This window comes from Mustelus asterias, chromosome 10 (assembly GCF_964213995.1).
Source record: "Mustelus asterias chromosome 10, sMusAst1.hap1.1, whole genome shotgun sequence".
In the NCBI taxonomy this organism is placed as follows: domain Eukaryota; kingdom Metazoa; phylum Chordata; class Chondrichthyes; order Carcharhiniformes; family Triakidae; genus Mustelus; species Mustelus asterias.
Window position 1 is genome coordinate 59,946,048 of NC_135810.1, and position 18,236 is coordinate 59,964,283.

At 41.7% G+C, this 18,236-nt stretch overlaps 1 protein-coding gene across 1 annotated transcript in view; it reads right to left on the reverse strand.

Annotated features, from left to right (window-relative positions):
* Nucleotides 1–15,721, reverse strand: part of LOC144500032 (piwi-like protein 4) — a 69,857-nt gene extending 54,136 nt beyond the window's left edge. Inside the window, exons 1-4 of the mRNA XM_078222790.1 lie at nucleotides 15,637–15,721; nucleotides 9,321–9,446; nucleotides 4,630–4,844; nucleotides 741–862 (exon numbers count right to left, since the gene is read on the reverse strand). Coding sequence (XP_078078916.1) covers nucleotides 741–862; nucleotides 4,630–4,844; nucleotides 9,321–9,446; nucleotides 15,637–15,688 — 515 coding nt within the window. The 5' untranslated portion in view covers nucleotides 15,689–15,721. The remainder of the gene's footprint in view (nucleotides 1–740; nucleotides 863–4,629; nucleotides 4,845–9,320; nucleotides 9,447–15,636) is intronic.
* Nucleotides 15,722–18,236: the final 2,515 nt, after the last annotated feature.

Consider the following 18,236-nt stretch of genomic DNA (forward strand, 5'->3'; position numbering starts at 1 on the left):
TTATCTGTTTGTCTTTTGATAATTCCATGAAAAAAGTCTTGAGAATACAAAACATCCTGGACAGAGAGAGTGTCGGTTGAATTTATGCCTGGTGTACTCAGATTCTTATTTGACTGAGCCTTTAAATTGTAGGTGGGGAGTTATGAGCAAATTGTTATCAATCCCAGAGGATACTGAATACTTTCTCTGTCTTCAGTGGGAGTGGAAGTGTTTACAGCCCATTTGGATCTTCAGAGTGCCCCAGTCTGCCTGACAGGATTAAATTAGCTTGAGCTGGGGCAGGTGTCATTGATGCACCCTTGCAGTAGCCAGCAGCCCAACCTGGCTATACAAGTGATCCCCTGACAAATGTAATTTATTTCCAAAATTTGAGAATGAGTCTCCTGCCTTGGGTGAAGGGGAGCATGTGTTCCATGATGCCAGCTTAAATAGACAGGAGCAGGATCCAAAGAAGGTCCAGATGAGTACTTAAGTTAGATTGGTAAGTATAGACTGGTAGGATAGAATACTCCAAAGTATACAATGTCATGCATATTGTAATGGCATTGAAGTGCACAAGACATCCATGCTCCAGAAAAATGGGCATGGAGGTGAGGGCTACATTATTCCCAAGATGTTCAGCAAGCCTCAATAGGAAAAAAACCTGCTGGGAGCCTGTGAACAACTGATTTTTCAAATATCATTTGACTACTCCAATCAATGTTGCACAATTTATTTCATATCACTGAGAATCAACTCACTTTTTAATTGTGATATTGAAGAACTGGATGCACATAGGAGAATCCTGTGGAAATTCACTTGTAAGAGCAATTTTTATATTCACTGTCTGGCCATCTTTCATCATGCTTGTCACTTTTGTAACCTAAAAATATGATGAGCTTAATAGAATATTTAAAAGTTGTGAAAGAACACCCACAACGTTCTTGACCTTACAAAACGAGACAAAAGAAAATGCTGCAAGACCAAACTCTTTGAGCATTGCACTGTGGCAATCCCCAATGATTTCCACAATGGCAGGAACTAGAAAACCTTGGAAATGCCTTTATTATCAATGGACAGATGCTAAGATAAATAGACCTTGGATGAAACATTTCTGGATGTCCATGAACTGATCAAACATTTTTTTTTTGCCCAGAACATAGGCTCAACAAGGTTTGAATGCAAACAAAATGGGTTAATATTTTCACCTCTGAGTTTTGGGTTTGAATTCAGTACAGGTGATAGGATAAACCTGTCTTCTATCCACTCGCTGCAAGAATCCTATATGAAATAAATTTGGACAACCTAGTCCACAGTAGATGCTAGAACACAGTACAAAATTGACCATGATTGGAATGCAACGTAAAGATGATTTAAGGATGGCTGTTGTCAAAAAGAAATCATACTGATGTAAAAGAGACTATCCATATCCAATAGTGTGTATATGTGAAGGTCTGACTAACCACAACACTAGGTAGTTATTTGTAAGCACTCCAATCATGGTAAGTCATACTTCATACCTGAACAGGCGCTGGAGTGTGGTGACTAGGGAATTTTCACAGTAACTTCATTATAATGTTAATGTAAACCTATTTGTGACACTAATAAATAAACTTCATATGGCATTGTCAGAAATTTAAAATTGCAGGGAATTCAATGTCCTTATGGCTAGATCATCCTATATTCCATTCCCATTCCAATTCTCTTCCTGAATCTGGTGGTGCACTAAGGCAGACTTTCGTCCATTTCCATAGCTAGTAATTCCCAGAACAGGTTGCTCGTCTGCTGCCACATCATTCAATATGGTACAATCATTTCTGCATGTTCTAACATATTTACAATAGTAAGCTATATTCATTGATTCAAGGTCAGTAAGGAGTCAGTTGCAGAGCTGTGTGGTCTGAAAAAAGCACACCTGCAGCTATTATGCATCATAATGTGGGCACTACATTGATCAGCTGCAACCTCAATTCTGCCTCCAGTTCTTTCTAAGCATGCTGCAATACGGATCTCTGGGGATGAGAAAATGAGAGCTATCCTCATTTCAACCACCTCATGCAGCACTATGTTCACTTTAACAGTCATCAAAAAAGAACTACACCATCAAAGACTCTGATTCATGCTTCAATGTTCAATTTCCAACTTCACCTTTGCCTGTCGCATCTTGCCACTCTTCCTGCCAGTCTTTGCAAAAGAAGAAGCCATGTATTTACTCAGCAATGGGTATAAATTTCAAGCTTCAGGCTCACAAGAATTGATTTGATGACCACTGGTACAAACTGAAAGCACTGATATGAGAATTAAGGTACTGGGGGGGGGGGGTCTCACAATTACAACTGATGAGTATTTCTCCTCAGAACCACCGAGAACACCTAACAAACATAGACTAGGAAAGTCCTCAGACCTGTTCCTGCTCTGTTGGTATTACTTCACCTAAACTGCAGTAGAATCTTGTTTATATGTATACGCAGGTTTTTTGAACTCCTGGTAAAGTAACACCAGTAGGAAGAAGCAGATTCATGGAATTTGCGAGATAAAGACAAGAGCAAATGGCAGTAGTAGGATGAGAATGAGAATTTTCATTAAGAATCGGTGAGCAAGAAGACATAAAAATGAAATAAGAATGAAAGGCATTGAAGGAATAAGAGGGCAGGAAGAATGCAATGGCACTGATGCTTTTGGAGAAATATTGTCAGGATGAAAGACTTTAATGAGGATTCTATAGGATAAATGGCACAGAAACGAGTCATTTCGCCCAAACAGTCCAGCATTTGTACTCCATTTGAACCTCCTCCCATCTATCATTATAAGCCTCTATTCTCTTCTTCCTCCTATGATTGTCTGCCTTTCTGCTCAATGTATCTATGCTATTTGCTTCAAATACTCTGCGTGCTGATGAGTTCCACATTCTCACCATTCTTTGGATAAAGAGGTTTCTTGTGAATTTCCTATTGGATTTCTTGGTGACTGTCTTATGTTGATGGCCTCCAGTTATGCTATTCTTCATGGGGGCAAACATTCTCTCTGTATCCCCTCTATCAAAACCGTTCATGGTTTTAAAGACCTCCAAAAGGTCACCCCCCAGCCCTCTTTTTTTATCAAGAGAAACAAGACACAGCCTGTCAATATTTTTCTGATATCTAAACATGTGCATTTCTAGAATCATACTTAGAAATTTTCTTCAGTGCCTCTATATCCCTTTCATGATATCAACCAGAGTTGGACTCAGTACTCCAAGTATCACCTAATAAAGGTTTACCATGACATTCCTACTTTTCAATTCTAGATTATTTCAAAATGCATCAAAAGAATCCATCTGCATGGAGTGGAGTTGGAGGATTTTTTCTTTGAGTTTCATTGAGTGTATTCAATGCATGTCCTTTTTCAATTTTAAATGCACTTATCTCATGGCTCTCATCATTCAGTGTCATAACTACTTGTTCCATCTCCCTGACAAATACTGAATTGAAATAAATTATTTAATATTTTTGCCACCTCTCTATCATCACCTGTAGTGTAATCCTATCTATCTCTTAATGATCCTATTCCCATCCTAGTTTTCTCTTTTTTAATGTGCCTGTAAAATATTTTGCTTTTTCATGTTTCTTGGTAATTTAGTTTCATAGTCCTTCTTTGCCTTCCAAATTTTTTGTCTTCTCTCTTAATTTCTTCACAATCTATCTTATCATGCACTTCTTTCTTGTTGATGTGCTTAATGTATACATCTTTCTCCTAACCCTCAATTGGTACCTTACATCTTTATTCGTCCTTAGCGCCTCAATAGTATTTAGTTTGTCCTTTCATTTCAGCAGAATATATTTTTCCTGCACTCTGTTTTATTGAAATCTCAAGGGCAATTGATACATCAGATCTGACAAGCATAAAGCTTGATGCTGGTTGTAATGGTAAATTTGGTCAGGAACATCTATAACTGCAAATTATTTCAAATAAGCTTTGCTAAGCGCCTGCAAATGATAATTTTTCACCTTTGCCTTTGAGTAGAAAGTGGACACTATCTCCAGCACATACTTGTACTAATGGTAGCCAGCCAATTTTCTGAAGGGTAAATTGAAGTAAATTACTTTAGTACAGGTGAGTGCTGATCAGATCAGCACAGAAATTAAACTGGCATGGCTAGTGACCCAAATAAATTGTTTATTTTTTCAAGTAACTCAGGCTAATTTTTAAAAGGAAGTACTGATTGTAGGACTTTCCTATGAATGGATATTTTTGACAGTAGGTAACCATAGCAAGAAAACAATAATATCATGTCTTTTTTCAGTTGATCATGATTCTGAAACAAATTGATAACCTTGAGCTAACATAATCACGCACCTACAAGTCTTTCTAGTGTAACTTACAGTGAGCTTCACTGGCGTCGATTAAAATCCTAACCAATCTTTAAATAGCTCATTTTCAAAACAAAACATGGTTCAATTTCTAAATTGTTTGTATCAGCTGTGTAGTACCCTGTCTATTAATTTTCAAATACTTGTTGGTCGCAAGGGATCTACCACACCAGCACAAAATTAGAGGTGCTAAAACTGATTTGGTTTTCATATTGCTTTTCTACATTCATTTTCACTCTTAAAATTTCCTCAATGTTACAAGATCGGTATTACTGAACAGGATTAAAAATAAACTTCCTACTTGGTTTTGAAGTTTATTTGGAAGGAACAGCATAGCTCCATCAAATGCTCTGATTCTTCCTAATAGATCACTGTGGCTGAACAGCAATGCCATCCGTAAACGTTTTGATTCAATGTCAGGCATGAAGGTCACTTGGTACTGGTACAGGCACCACTTAGGGGGTGATCTGAAGGCAAAAAGATTTGTGATGATCTTCACTGGGAGCCCGCTGGAACCTACAAAAATCCAAAATTAAACAATTCAGCAAATTCAGGAGAAACTTCACATTGCATTGGAAAGTACCACACAAGTGGATTATATCCTGTAGGCTTCAGATATGTGGAATCTATCAGATTCCGATACAATGGAGCACATGATCAATCAAATTCCTAAAGGGAGTCAGGTTCCTCAGAGTCAATAGGTTGGATTTCCAATCACAGCCAGGATTGAAGGTGACACATTAACCCCACTGCCAGTTCCCTAGCTAATCCTACCTCTGGGTCATTCTTGCAAAGGCAGGATTGGGATTGACAGGATTGCCTGCCCGCACACATTGGGTATTTGACCAGGCTCATTAAGAACTTATTTGAGGCCAATAGGAATTTTCCAGGCAGCTTCCAGGTTCCTGCACCAGTGGGGGTCCATGTTATGTTTCGGGAGGCTGGCACCCGGTGCAGATGGGTTAGGATTCCAGACAGGCCTAGAGGCCTTCCCTGCCGGTCTAGGTGTTGGAGCAACCATAGGTCATCCTGTAGAAGGGCTCCCCTATTGAAGGCCCAACCCCCAGCATCCCCCACCCCTCCAGCCACAGTGGGGGCCAGTATCAGGATTGAGAGATTACAGTATTGAGAAATATTAAAAAGGTTACACAGAAGCGTTGAAAAGGAAACTTGTCATTTATGGGAGAGGAAAGAGTATAAAACAATATGCTGAAAGGTTGAGGGACACAGAATGAGAGATAACTTGTGGGCTGTATCAGCATGGCCTGGTTGGGCCAAACAGCCTATTTCTGTGTTGCATACTCTGTGTAATTCTGCTAAACTTCCACCGTAAGTGGCTTTCTTGGAGTTTCCACTGGCGTTTTCCCCCTCTCTGCCTGGTCACCACCACTGGCATCATTTGAAAATGTTACAACCTGGCTTTGTACTACTGTTCAATCAGGATGAGTTGCGCACAGTTCAATGAAATGGAACTGCTGTCAAGATCAGGAATTGAAGAGATCCTGAAATAGAAGAGGCTTGGGTTTCTGAATCCAGATTTGTGAAGGTAGGGAATTATTTTAAGTGCAGACGTTTGGATCTCTCACACTCTAGCCACAGTCAGAGATTCTCAGGATTAATTCTCTCTGGGGTCCTCTTCTCATGGTTCTTCTAGGCACTGTTGAGTACCCAGAGATGGTTAGCTGCTCATGCATTACAACTGTTCATGGAATCAGGGTCACCCTCATCTCATTTTAGCTTGTACCTTGACAGTTGGGGTGGGTGTTAAGTTTTCCACATCACCAGTGTGTAGAGAAATGGCAGGGATGGCTGAGGCTTGGCATGTGCTAGCAGCCTGAGAGATGGTAACTGTAACAGCATGTGACTGGGTCTTCATCATACTAATCAGCACCTTCCTCCCACTCCTATGCCTCTCATTGCAGTGGTGATCTGTCGGAAAGAATGGTAAAGCTGAGAATTGGCAAGCATCTCCTGCTTGGGATTAAGGAGTCAGAGGAGGTAGGTGCAAGGTGGCAGCTATGTGTTGAGAGGAGCAGTGTCACACCCCTTATAAGCACATGTAAATCTAAAAACAGAAAATTCATAATAGCAAGGCCATTGTATTGGGGGTGAGGGGAAAGAGGCCTCAGATCTAAAACAGTACAGGGTTTCAAAGGTGGTAGCTGCCAAATGGAATGCAGGAACTCAAGCGCCGCAATTTTTCAGCACAAAAGTGGTAAAGTCACTTACTAGCAACAGATTGGTATTATGTTTCTTGTACTCTGTGGGTAAAAGTAGGATGAAATTGAAGGCCCTGGATTTTGCCTGCTGTTTTCAGCTTGCTGACCAAACAGCTGCATTAATAGCTACTAAATTGTTTTGTTCAGCTGCTTGTGGCCATTTCCCTGCTGCTAATGATATCCGACATGACTGTGACAAAGTTAAACTTTTCTGCCTCGTCCTTCTCAACCTGTCAGATCAGTCAGTCCACAACCATATCAAGCTTGCCAGAGACACCACTTTTGTTGACTTTTCCCCATGAATAATAGGCTACAATTTGAAAGGGCATTGAGGGTACTTCTGATAGGCAGCTGGTTTTCATAAAGTACAGGGCCTCATGAATAGTACCAATATAACCTCAGCCTGCATAACTGCAGCCAATGGTATTTATGAATTTTTAAATGTCCTATTTCATTGATGTACAAATTGTGTTGAGCCACCACATCAGAATAATGTAGGGCAGTTTCAAGATACCATAATGGCAGTCACAACACCTTCACCTTACTATGCTCCATGATGTCACTATTATTTGAAGGATTAGCTTCAAAATGGTTACTTTTCTCTGTATCCCTACTCCAGGTACCTCTGGGTTCTTTTCAGTCAATGGGCAGCTTTGAGGGTTTTCCAGCTTATCTTCACTATTTTTCCTATGAAACCCACCTCCAAACTCCATGGCCTGGGCCTCAGCTCCTCCCTCTGCCACTAGATCCTGAACTTCCTAACCCACAGACCACAATCAGTAAGGTAGGCAACAACACCTCCACCACGATCATCCTCAACACTGGTGCCTCACAATGTTGTGTTATCAACCCCCTGCTATACTCCCTATACACCTAAGACTGTGTGGCCAAATTCCCCTCCAACTCGATTTTCAAGTTTGCTGAAATGGGTCGGATTTCAAGCAATGGCGAGACAGAGTACAGGAATGAGATGGAGAATCTGGTGAACTGGTGCGGCAACAATAATCTCTCCCTCAATGTCAACAAAATGAAGGAGATTGTCATTGACTTCGGGAAGCGTAAAGGAGAACATGCCCCTGTCTACATCAACGAGGATGAAGTAGAAAGGGTCGAAAGCTTATAGGAGTCCAGGTCAACAATAACCTGTCTGGTACCCCATGCCGACACTATAGTTAAGAAAGTCCACCAATGCCTCTACTTTCTCAGAAGACAAAGGAAATTTGGCATGTCAGCTATGACTCTCACCAACTTTTACAGATGCACCATAGAAAGCATTCTTTCTGGTTGTATCTCAGCTTGGTATGGCGCCTGCTCTGCCCAGGACCACAAGAAACTACAAAAGGTTGTGACTGTAGCCCAATCCATCACGCAAACCAGCCTCCCATCCATTGACTCTGTCTACACTTCCCGCTGCCTCAGAAAAGCAGCCAGCATAATTAAGGACCCCACGGACTCCGGACATACTCTCTTCCACCTTCTTCAGTTGGGAAAAAGATACAAAAAGATACCAACCGACTCAAGAACAGCTTCTTCCCTGCTGCCACCAGACTTTTGAATGGACCTACCTCGCATTAAGTTGATCTTTCTCTACACCCTAGCTATGACTGTAACACTACATTCTGCACTCTCTCTTTTCCTTCTCCATGAACGGTATGCTTTGCCTGTATAGCGCGCAAGAAACAATACTTTTCACTGTATCCTAATATATGTGACAATAATAAATCAAATCAAATCATTATGAATAGTCAATTTTGCCACAAACAAGATTGTGCCACCATTTAAGTTCAGCATCTCTTCAAGAGTTGTCACTTTTCAGGCTCCCCACGCTCATGAGCAAATTGTTGAAATGATTTGAGTTTAGGCAATGAATTCACCATGCAACTTTCACTGATATACCCAGAAGCACTGTCCATTTTTAAGCACTGAACAGGGAATTGCCTCTCCATTTTACAGTCATAATTGCTTACATATTCTTCCTTGCTTCCTTAGGTTGTCCCTCAGGATCAAGGGTGACTTATTTCCACTCCAGTTTGATGGGTTCTGAGATAGCTAATAAGTCCAAAGCGTGATCCACAGACTCTGCCACATGTGGGGCAAATGGTGCTTGAAGAGTTGGGTAGATGAGTTGATTGGAGGTTTATGTGCCATCTCCGACACCTCAACTTCATCTCTACGTCTTCAGTGCACAGCAAATCCAAGGAACGGCAACAATTACTGCATAAGGCTTTTTCAAACTCACAGAAGTCTTTGACTCCATCAAACATTTAGGCCAATGGAGAATCCTCCTCATCTGTCACCATCCTCTGCCATCTCCATGATGACATGCATGCTATGATCCTCACTAATGGGACCATCACAGACCCAATCTCAGTGAAAGCTGGGGTCAAACAAGGCTGTCATTGCACCAATACTCTTTTCCATCTTCCTCCCTGGAACACTACATCTTACATTCAGTAATAACTTACAGAACAGATGGGAAACTGTTCAACTTATGTCACCTACAATCCAAAGCCAAAACCTTTCCAACGTAAGTCATTGTACCTATTTATACACAATATAATGTTTACAGGACCTTGAAGCTCATTAATTAAGTTATATTAGCAACAAACTGCTTTTTCTGGTGTAACTTAAGGTTATTTGATCTGCTGCCTGATAACACAGCTTCAATTACATACAATCATGACCACTTAAGATAAATTTTCTTATTAATGATTTCTATAGCTGCTGATTTAAAAATTAGTTAAAATATTTAAATCAAGTAATATTTTTTCACCTGACTTAGAATCTTGCACATGTTCCATTGCTTTCCGTGTATTTACACCAAAATCAAAGAAATTGCGCCTCCTCGGACGTCCTCTCTCCATCATTGCTTGTCGTTCAAAACCAGCAGATACTGTCACTGTTAAGCAAGAAGATGATAATTTTAAAAGTTTGATTTTATGAATCTCTTCTCCAGAGAACCCTACTCATTGGAAACATGTGTTTTTGCAAAGGTGGCCCCCTAATATAAACGCTAATGAACATATAGTTCTAAAATTCCACTGGAATTCTCCGAGACCCCCAATTCAAAGCTGGAGGCTGGCAGGCTGAATACCAAAGGAAGTGGGGATGGTTAGAAATTTGCAGAATTTGAGTATTCACATGCCTACAGAAAACCATTCCAGTAAAACTAACATGTACAGGACCAGAAAAGACCGCTTAGACCTGTCCTTTCACTTTTGAATTCAGCAGGAAAACACACAGCTCACTGTTTATACTCTACAATTAATTTTCTTACCAAATGTCTTTTGAAATTACTGATGTTATCAACTGGACTGTGAATTCCAAATGTTTCCTTGTTCAAACACGAACAGGCCACAATAGTATTTTTAAAAGTAATTTAGAAATGATGCCATAATTTACAGGGCCAAGTGCTAGAAAATGGGATTATTGTAGTCGGGTTCAAATGGCCTCCTTCTCTGCTGTAAATATTGATGAATCTATGAATCTACTTGAATGTAGAATCATAGAATCCCTACAGTGTGAAAGAAGCCATTTAGGCCATCGAGTCTGCACCAACTTTCTGACAGAGTATCTTACCCAGGCCATCTCCCCCGCCCTATCGTTGTAAACTCACACATTTACCATGGCTAATCCATCTAACCTACACATCTTGGGACACTAAGGGGCAATTTAGCATGGCCAAGCCACTTAACCTGCACACTTTTGGACTGTGGGAGGAAACCGGAGTACCCGGAGGAAACCCACGCAGACACGGGGCGAACGTACAAACTCCACACAGACACTCAGCCAAGGCCGGAATTGAACCCAGGTCCCTCAAACTGTGAGGCTGTCATGTTAACCGCTGTGCCATTGGTCCCAAATCTAATAATTATTTACACACACTGTGAGCAATACAGGTGAAATACAGCATCATTCAAAGTATATTTGTGATGGTTGATATTTTTTATGAATGGCAATTATAAAAGGAATTGCAGCCATATCTTATGGTGAGTTAAATCCAAATTGATAATACTTAATGTGATCCATTGGTAGTAGCTTTAACTAAGCACTTTTAATAACTGAAATGTCAACTAAAAAATCAACAAGAAAAAAAACAAGGATGAAGAACATTCCAGCACTACTTCTGATTCCTGATATTGGACCCTGTACCTACTCAGCACTGGACTCACTCAAACCACGGCCTCGTTATTTAGGAGATGGTAGGGAGGGTGCAGCAGGGGTGGCTAAGAAAAGCCGAATAGCCAACAAATGCATAGGTGCCGCTGAATTTAAAAGGACATCATGAACATTTTTTAGCTCCATTTCCTTAAGCCAGCTAAATGGACAGCCTGGCCGCCAGCAAGGAAAACCAATGGTCGAGGGGTTGAGGATAGACTTTTGCAATCGGAAAGGATGTGAGACTTTAGCAGGCTAATGCAAGGATGGGGGAGAAAAGAAAGGTTTATAGGTTATTAGATGGCAAGAAAGAGGTCCAAAAGCAATAGAGAGGGAAAAGAAATACTTAAAAATAAATTGGGAGTGGGAGGAAGAGAGATTGACAAGTAGGACAGCTGAGGACAGTGGAGAGGGAGTAGAGAGACTGTTGATGAGTAGGGTGGTTAAAGATTTCCTTGAGTGGTCTGGGGAGCACTGCTGCTCCTCCTGGTCCACAATGATTGTTCTTGCCTCCCTTTCACTGCCAACTATCCCAATCCCTGGAAGCCCATACAGCAATGGCTAATTTTAAATTGGGCTCCCAATTGCACTGAGAGAGCCAGGTCAAAGTATGTCAATTAACTACCCTGCTCACCTCGTTGTGAGGACAAGAGGAACCCTCTCATAGTTCTGGGAGGGGTAGGGATGAGAGCAAAAATGCATTAAACAGCACAGACATGGTCAAGGACACACAATGGTTAACATGTTGCCTCACAGCGCCAAGGACCCGTGTTCAATTCCCGGCTTGGGTCACTGTCTGTGCGGAGTCTACGCGTTCTCCCCGTGTCTGCGTGGGTTTCCTCTGGGTGCTCCGGTTTCCTCCCACAGTCCAAAAGACGTGCTGGTTAGGTGGATTGGTCATGTTGAATTCTCCCTCAGTATACCCGAACAGACGCCGGAGTGTGGTGACTAGGGGATTTTCACATAACTTCATTGCAGTGTTAATGTAAGCCTACTTATGACATTAATAAATAAACTTAAACTTAAAAAACAAAGGCAAAATACTCCGTGGGCAAGAAATTTGAAATAAGGATAAAAATTGCTGGAAAAACTCAGCAGAAACGGCAGCATCCCTGGAAAGAAAGAGAATTTATGCTTTAGATCAATGACCTTTCATCAAAACAAACTTTCACCAGGCATGGTCCAGGACCCTGTCAATCACAGTTGGGAAGGGTGGGGCGGGGTAGTTACTCCTTGGTTTAGGAAAAGGGAAGACAGATGGCAAACAATAATACGGTAGGTCTGATGTCTGCAATTAGTAATTTTTACAATTTTATATTTTGCATTTTATGTCAGCCTCGCTCTTGATTTTAAGAGAATCTGTATTGAGTTTTTAAAAGTTAATTTACAGATATTGAGTTAAAACTAAGTTTAATTGTGCTCTGATTAAGATAAGCAATTAATCAATTATGTACTCAATAGTAATTAGAAGTGATAGTAATGATGATAAACTTTTTTTTACCCACTCCTTTGTTTTGTTTTCATACTGGTTATGCCATATTCACTGCTGTTTTGTCTAAACTACTCTTTTTTTTTCTTCGGCTACATTTGCTAAAATAAAAGTTGCTTTCCATGTTTTAACAGGAATCAATTCTTACTGCTTTGGGTGACCTTTGATCTACAAGCCAGGATAACTTTGCATATGAGGTGCTCAATCAATCAGGAGATGGAGTTTAATTGATGGGCAATATAACCTTATTAGTGGTAGATGGGAGACACTATTAAAATGTGTAAATAGTCTAGGCCCTGCAAGTCTCGCAGTGCCTGCGAGAAGAATTTGATGAGGACTCATGGTTGCCAGACTCTTATTTTGAAAAATTCTGGACAGAGGACTCGGATGACAGGAATGGAACCTGAAATTGGACTTGTAGGGACACAGTATCCAGTGGCCAGGATGACAGCCAGAGTGGATTAGTCAACCACTGAAGACTGAAGGATATCAACAGAGTGACTGATCAGAGAGTCCACCACCTTGGAGACTATTCAGAGACTTGGTGATATATGAACCAAGGGGAAAGGTTGTTTTACCATTTTGGGAAACTGAACTCATCAATTTGTGGTTACCATTTGTGTATTGAATAAAGTTGTCTTGCTTCCTTTCTTTTAATATATATTTACAAACTGTTTTTCTTCCTTTTTAATAAAGTTATCCTTCTTTCCTTTTTTACCATTAATAATTGTTTATTAAAAATTGTTGCTTTACACAATATTTGGTATTGAGTCACTCATTCATGCTGGGGTGATTTTCCCAGCCCGCTGTGCTGCTCTAGCAGTGCAGTGGGCCAGGAGACTCAAGCGAAGGCCATGAGCGGGCTCTGTGCTGGGCGCCATGGCCTTTGCACATCTCTGGCTGCTGGAGTTCTGGTGCTGCCAGCTCCGCACCAAAAATCAGCGCAGAGCTGTATAATTTATTTAAATGAAGATTTGCATGCTATTCGTGGGCCCGGGACTGAAGTCACCGGGCCCGCTAGTCTCCCCCCACAACCCCTGGCCAGGGGTGTTTCACTCCAGCAGGATTTACAACAGCTCCCCAAAGTGGCAATGCCCAGAGGCACTTTGGCACAGGCCACTGGGCATCAGCCAGTGCCAAGGGTGTGGGGCCAGAGGGGAGATCGGGACTGCGGGGGGTGGGGAGGTCAGGGCTTCTCTGGACATGTCCAGGGGGGCAGCAATTGGGGGTGGGGGGGAGGAGGGAGGGAGGGAGAGATCGGGGGGGGGGAAGAGATCGGGGGGGGGGTGGATCGGGGGGGGAGAGATCGGGGGGGGGGAAGAGATCGGGGGGGAAGAGATCGGGGGGGGAAGAGATCGGGGGGGGGAAGAGATCGGGGGGAGGAAGAGATCGGGGGGAGGAAGAGATCGGGGGGAGGAAGAGATCGGGGGGAGGAAGAGATCGGGGGGAGGAAGAGATCGGGGGGGGGAGATCGGGGGGGAGATCGGGGGGGGGAGATCGGGGGGGGGAGATCGGGTGGGGGAGATCGGGTGGGGGGGGAGATGGGGGGGGAATCGGAAGGGCAGAGATGAGGGGGGGGAGGGGGAATCGGAGGGGCAGAGATAGGGGGTAGATGTGCTATCCAGCGATCGGGAGACTGGCAGTGTGGGACTACTGCACATACGCTGATCTCCGCTATCACAGATCAGCACATGCGCAGTGGCCCACTCAGCACTTTGCTGCTAGCCAGTCCAGCGGGAATAGGCTCCACCCCTGGATTTTTAGTGAGATTTACTCTAGGGCTCTCTGTGATGCACAGAGTGTGGGAGATTCATTTTGTAAATTCCGCTGAAAAAACCAGCGGAATTTACTCCAGTTTTTATATGAATTCGACACTTAGATATCTGTTGGGAGAATCCCACCCATTACGTTCAGAGTACGGCTCTGAGCCTAAGCGAGACTGCACAAGGGTCTCTCACATTCCTACTGTACAACTCTCCCTGCCTTTCCCATGGCAACTTTTCATAGAAATGCAGGAGATGCAGTGGTTACCTTTTACTTCCTCCCTTCCTCTTATCCTCAGCCCCATGCAGTCCATCCAAGTGAAACAGCAATTTACTTATACTCCTTTCAATTTAGCACACTGTATTCTCATTTCTGGATGTGATCGCCTCTACACTGGGGAAAGCAAATGCAGACAATATCACTGCTTTGCAGATCGCCTCCATTCAGTCTACAAGCATAACCCTGAGTTTCCACTCACTTGTTATTTTAATTCTCCATCTTGCTCCCACTCCAACCCTTCAGACCAGAAAGGTGTCAGGAATGGGGGACTTTGGTTACTTGGGGAATTAGCAAATTGGCACTGTCTTCTTAGAGCAGAGAAGGTTAAAGGAGAGATTATATATGTGGGTCCAAAAACATGAACAGCTTTAGTAAAGAAGGAGAATCTGTTTTCAAGGCAGAATGGTAGGTAAGCAAAGGACACAGATTTCAGGTAATTGGCTTTAGAACCAAAGGCAAGATGAGAAGCATTTTAATGTAGCAAATTATTATTATGGTCGCTGGCTGAAAGGTTGGTGGAAGTAGATTCAAGGATAATTTTCTAAAGGAAATTGGATAAATATTTGAAGAGGAAAAAAATGCAGTGTTCCTGGGAAAGGCACTAATTAAATAGATCTTTGAAAGACCCAAAATAGGCATTATGGGCCAAATGACCTCCTACTCTGATGTGTCATTTATGATTCTATAAGCTAAAAATGTCAAGAGTAACAGGAAGTATAAACATAAATTGAAAAAAGACTGATGCAGAAAAATAATAAAGTTAATTAGTTTCAAATTATGATGAGTTTACAAAACTCCACTTTATTTGCACAAGGAGTGCATAATCACAGCGATACTTCGGCACTAAAACGTTTATTTATTTATTAGTCACAAGTAAGCTTACAATGATACTGCAATGAAGTTACTGTGAAAATACCCTAGTCGCCACACTCTGGCACCTGCTCGGGTACACTGAGGGAGAATTAGCATAGCCAATGCACCTAACCAGCATGTCTTTCGGACTGTGGGAGGAAACCGGAGCACCCAGAGGAAACCCACACAGACACGGGGAGAACGCGCAGACTCCACATAGCCAGTGACCGAAGCTGGGAATCGAACCCAGACCCTGGTGCTGTGAGGCAGCAGTGCTAACCACTGTGCCATCATACTGCCCATATCCTCACTGACTTACACTATGCAAAATTATCTGAGACACTGCAGCTCAGCACACAGCAAGTGACTCATTGGGAAGTAATTGAATCATAGAATTCCTACAGTGCAGAAGGAGGCCATTCGGCCCATCAAGCCTGCATCGATCATGGATTAATCACCATGTATGTGATAAATAACCCCATGAATTATGTGGCATCTCACAACATTTAATCTCTAATCCTCCAATAATAGTTTACAATGAGCTCACAGCTGCATGCTTCTGATTTTTTCTGAGTGTGGTTATTTCCAGAAGTCTTCATTTGTGTCAGGGAAGATGTACTCGGATTCGCAACCAAGACCTAAAACAAAATGAGAAAAATTATGATATCACAAATGTGACAGATTTATTATATACTTCAACTTTGATTATTATTTGTGGTCCTTCCTTAAAAATATAACATATTGTTATAATATAACAATAACAGCATATTTTTATATGGTGACTAGAATGTTTCAATGCCCATCATAGAGACAATAATAAAGAGAAATTGACACCATTCCAAAGAAGGAGAAATCAAGATAGGTGAGTTGTTATAGAGTGTTATAGAAAGTATCTTCCTATTTGAATGTATATACAGATGTCTTTAGCTGGTTTGAGCATGCATAGGTGATGTCATTGGTAGCATGGGCTTACCACGAGGGACCTGTGTAACCAGCTGCCTCCAGTTCTGAATCCATGCTGTACCGTATTTTGATATTTTTATAAGTAAACAAGATTGAATATCACAATGCATTTGATTACCTTTCTGTGGCCAAGTTACCACAGTGAACAAAAGTAAAAATTGCTGGAAACACTCAGCAGGCCAGGCAACATCTGCAAAGAGAGAAACAGAGTGAATGTTTCAGGTTGCACAAGGGATGGTGGGAAAAGGACAAAAAGGAAGATCTTTGATAGGAGGGATTGAATGACAGAATCAAGAGGAATAGTGATGGGGAAGAGAAGAAACCAAGAAATGAAAAATGCACCTACAGCAGATATGCTACTGTCTGATTGTAGCTTGGCTATGCATGACTGCCATGCAGATTTGTATCCTTTCAGTGCTGCTGTCATCCGTACAGTCCAGAAGCCAAATTGCATTGTAAAGAAATCATGGACTGTATTCCCTTTTTAAAGACACAGTCCCTGATAAAAGGTAAGTTACAGCAATGCATTGCAGACTGGCAGATAATTATGTTTTGCCATTCAGGGAGAGGCAATAGTCTACTAAGAAGATGAGAACCTCAGATTTTGTAATACCACCCAATACAAATGCTTGGCTGAGCTCCACCACTCATGGGTTAGCTCAGCAGGGGTTCTGTTTTGGTGGGTGGCAGTATTTGTTTTCATTGATTAGAATCTTTGAGGTGATAATAATTATTATTTCTTTGTTCCATTTCATCAATACCTTGATGTTTATTTAGACAGGATTAAGAGGTGTGAAGTGAGAGAAAATTTCTATTCTTAATATTATTAATGGCTCTGTCTAATTGACACTCAGAAACTGAAGCAGTTCGTACCCATATGCAGTAGGACCTGTACAATATTTGGGCTTAGGCTGATAAATGGCAAGTAACATTTGTGCCACACAGGTGCTGGGCAATGACCATCTCCAACAAGAGAGAATTTAACTATTTCCCTTGAACATTTAATGGTATTACTATCGCTGAATCCCCCACTATCAACTTTCTAGGGCTTACCATTGACTAGAAACTGAACTGCACCAGCCATATAAATATTCTGTCTACGAGAGAAGGTCAGAGGTTGGAAATTCTGCGGTGAATAATTCACCTCCTGACTCCCAAAGTCTGTCTACCATCTACAAGACACAAGGCGGGAGTGTGATAAAATCCTCTTCACCTTTCTGGATGTGTGCAGCTCCAATAACACTCAAGAAGCTCAATACTATCCAGAAAAAATCTGCCTGCTTAATTGGCACTCCATCTACCACATTCAACACTTACTCCCTTCACAACTGACACACATTGGCATACACAGCTAAATTTACAAATTTGCGCTAATGGTAGGAAGCTTCACCCATTGGGAACGCACATTGGGGAACTGCAAAGAAGCTCCCCATAATTTTCCATCCACATGGACAAAAACTCATGTAGAGCACATCCAAGCATCTGCGATAGGTGGCTGAGGCTCCCTCCTGCATGTGAAATATTAAAAATTCAATAATTGCAATTACAGCAGCAAAATAGAAGATCTAACCCATTAAGTTGGCAACAATACATGGAAATCATTTTAGAACAATTCTGAAGAGTCAAGTGCATGCAGGGAATGATGAACATGACAAATCAGCATGCTGCTGATATTGATCATGCTTCTATCAGCAGCTCAGCCAACTGAAGAATATAAATTTTGGTCAACAGCAGGAGTGCTCTGGAGGCAGGAGACGCACTCCACATTGACTTTAAAAATAAATGACCACACATATCATCCTGGAGGCTGATGCTGTCTTGGCTGCAGACATGTCTAGAAAATCTGAGCAAAACCTAACCAAGGCCTCAGAGCAGCCCAAATGAAGAGAGCGATCCTTAACATAGCCCAGCAATAGCAAATGTCTATTTCAGGACATCTGGGGCCAGAAGCTCTTTAGGCTTCCTTGGAGCACAGGATATTAGCCTCTGAAATTGTACCTCATTATAGCCATTTCACATTCATAAAATTTCTATCCCAACAATTCTATTCATATATAAGATGTCCATATATATAGTGACATTAAATTATGAAAAAAGGGGTATTTTAATAAAACAGCACTACCAGCAAAATAAGATTGTAAAGCTGCTATAATTTGAAACAAATCGGGCGGTATTTTTCCATCC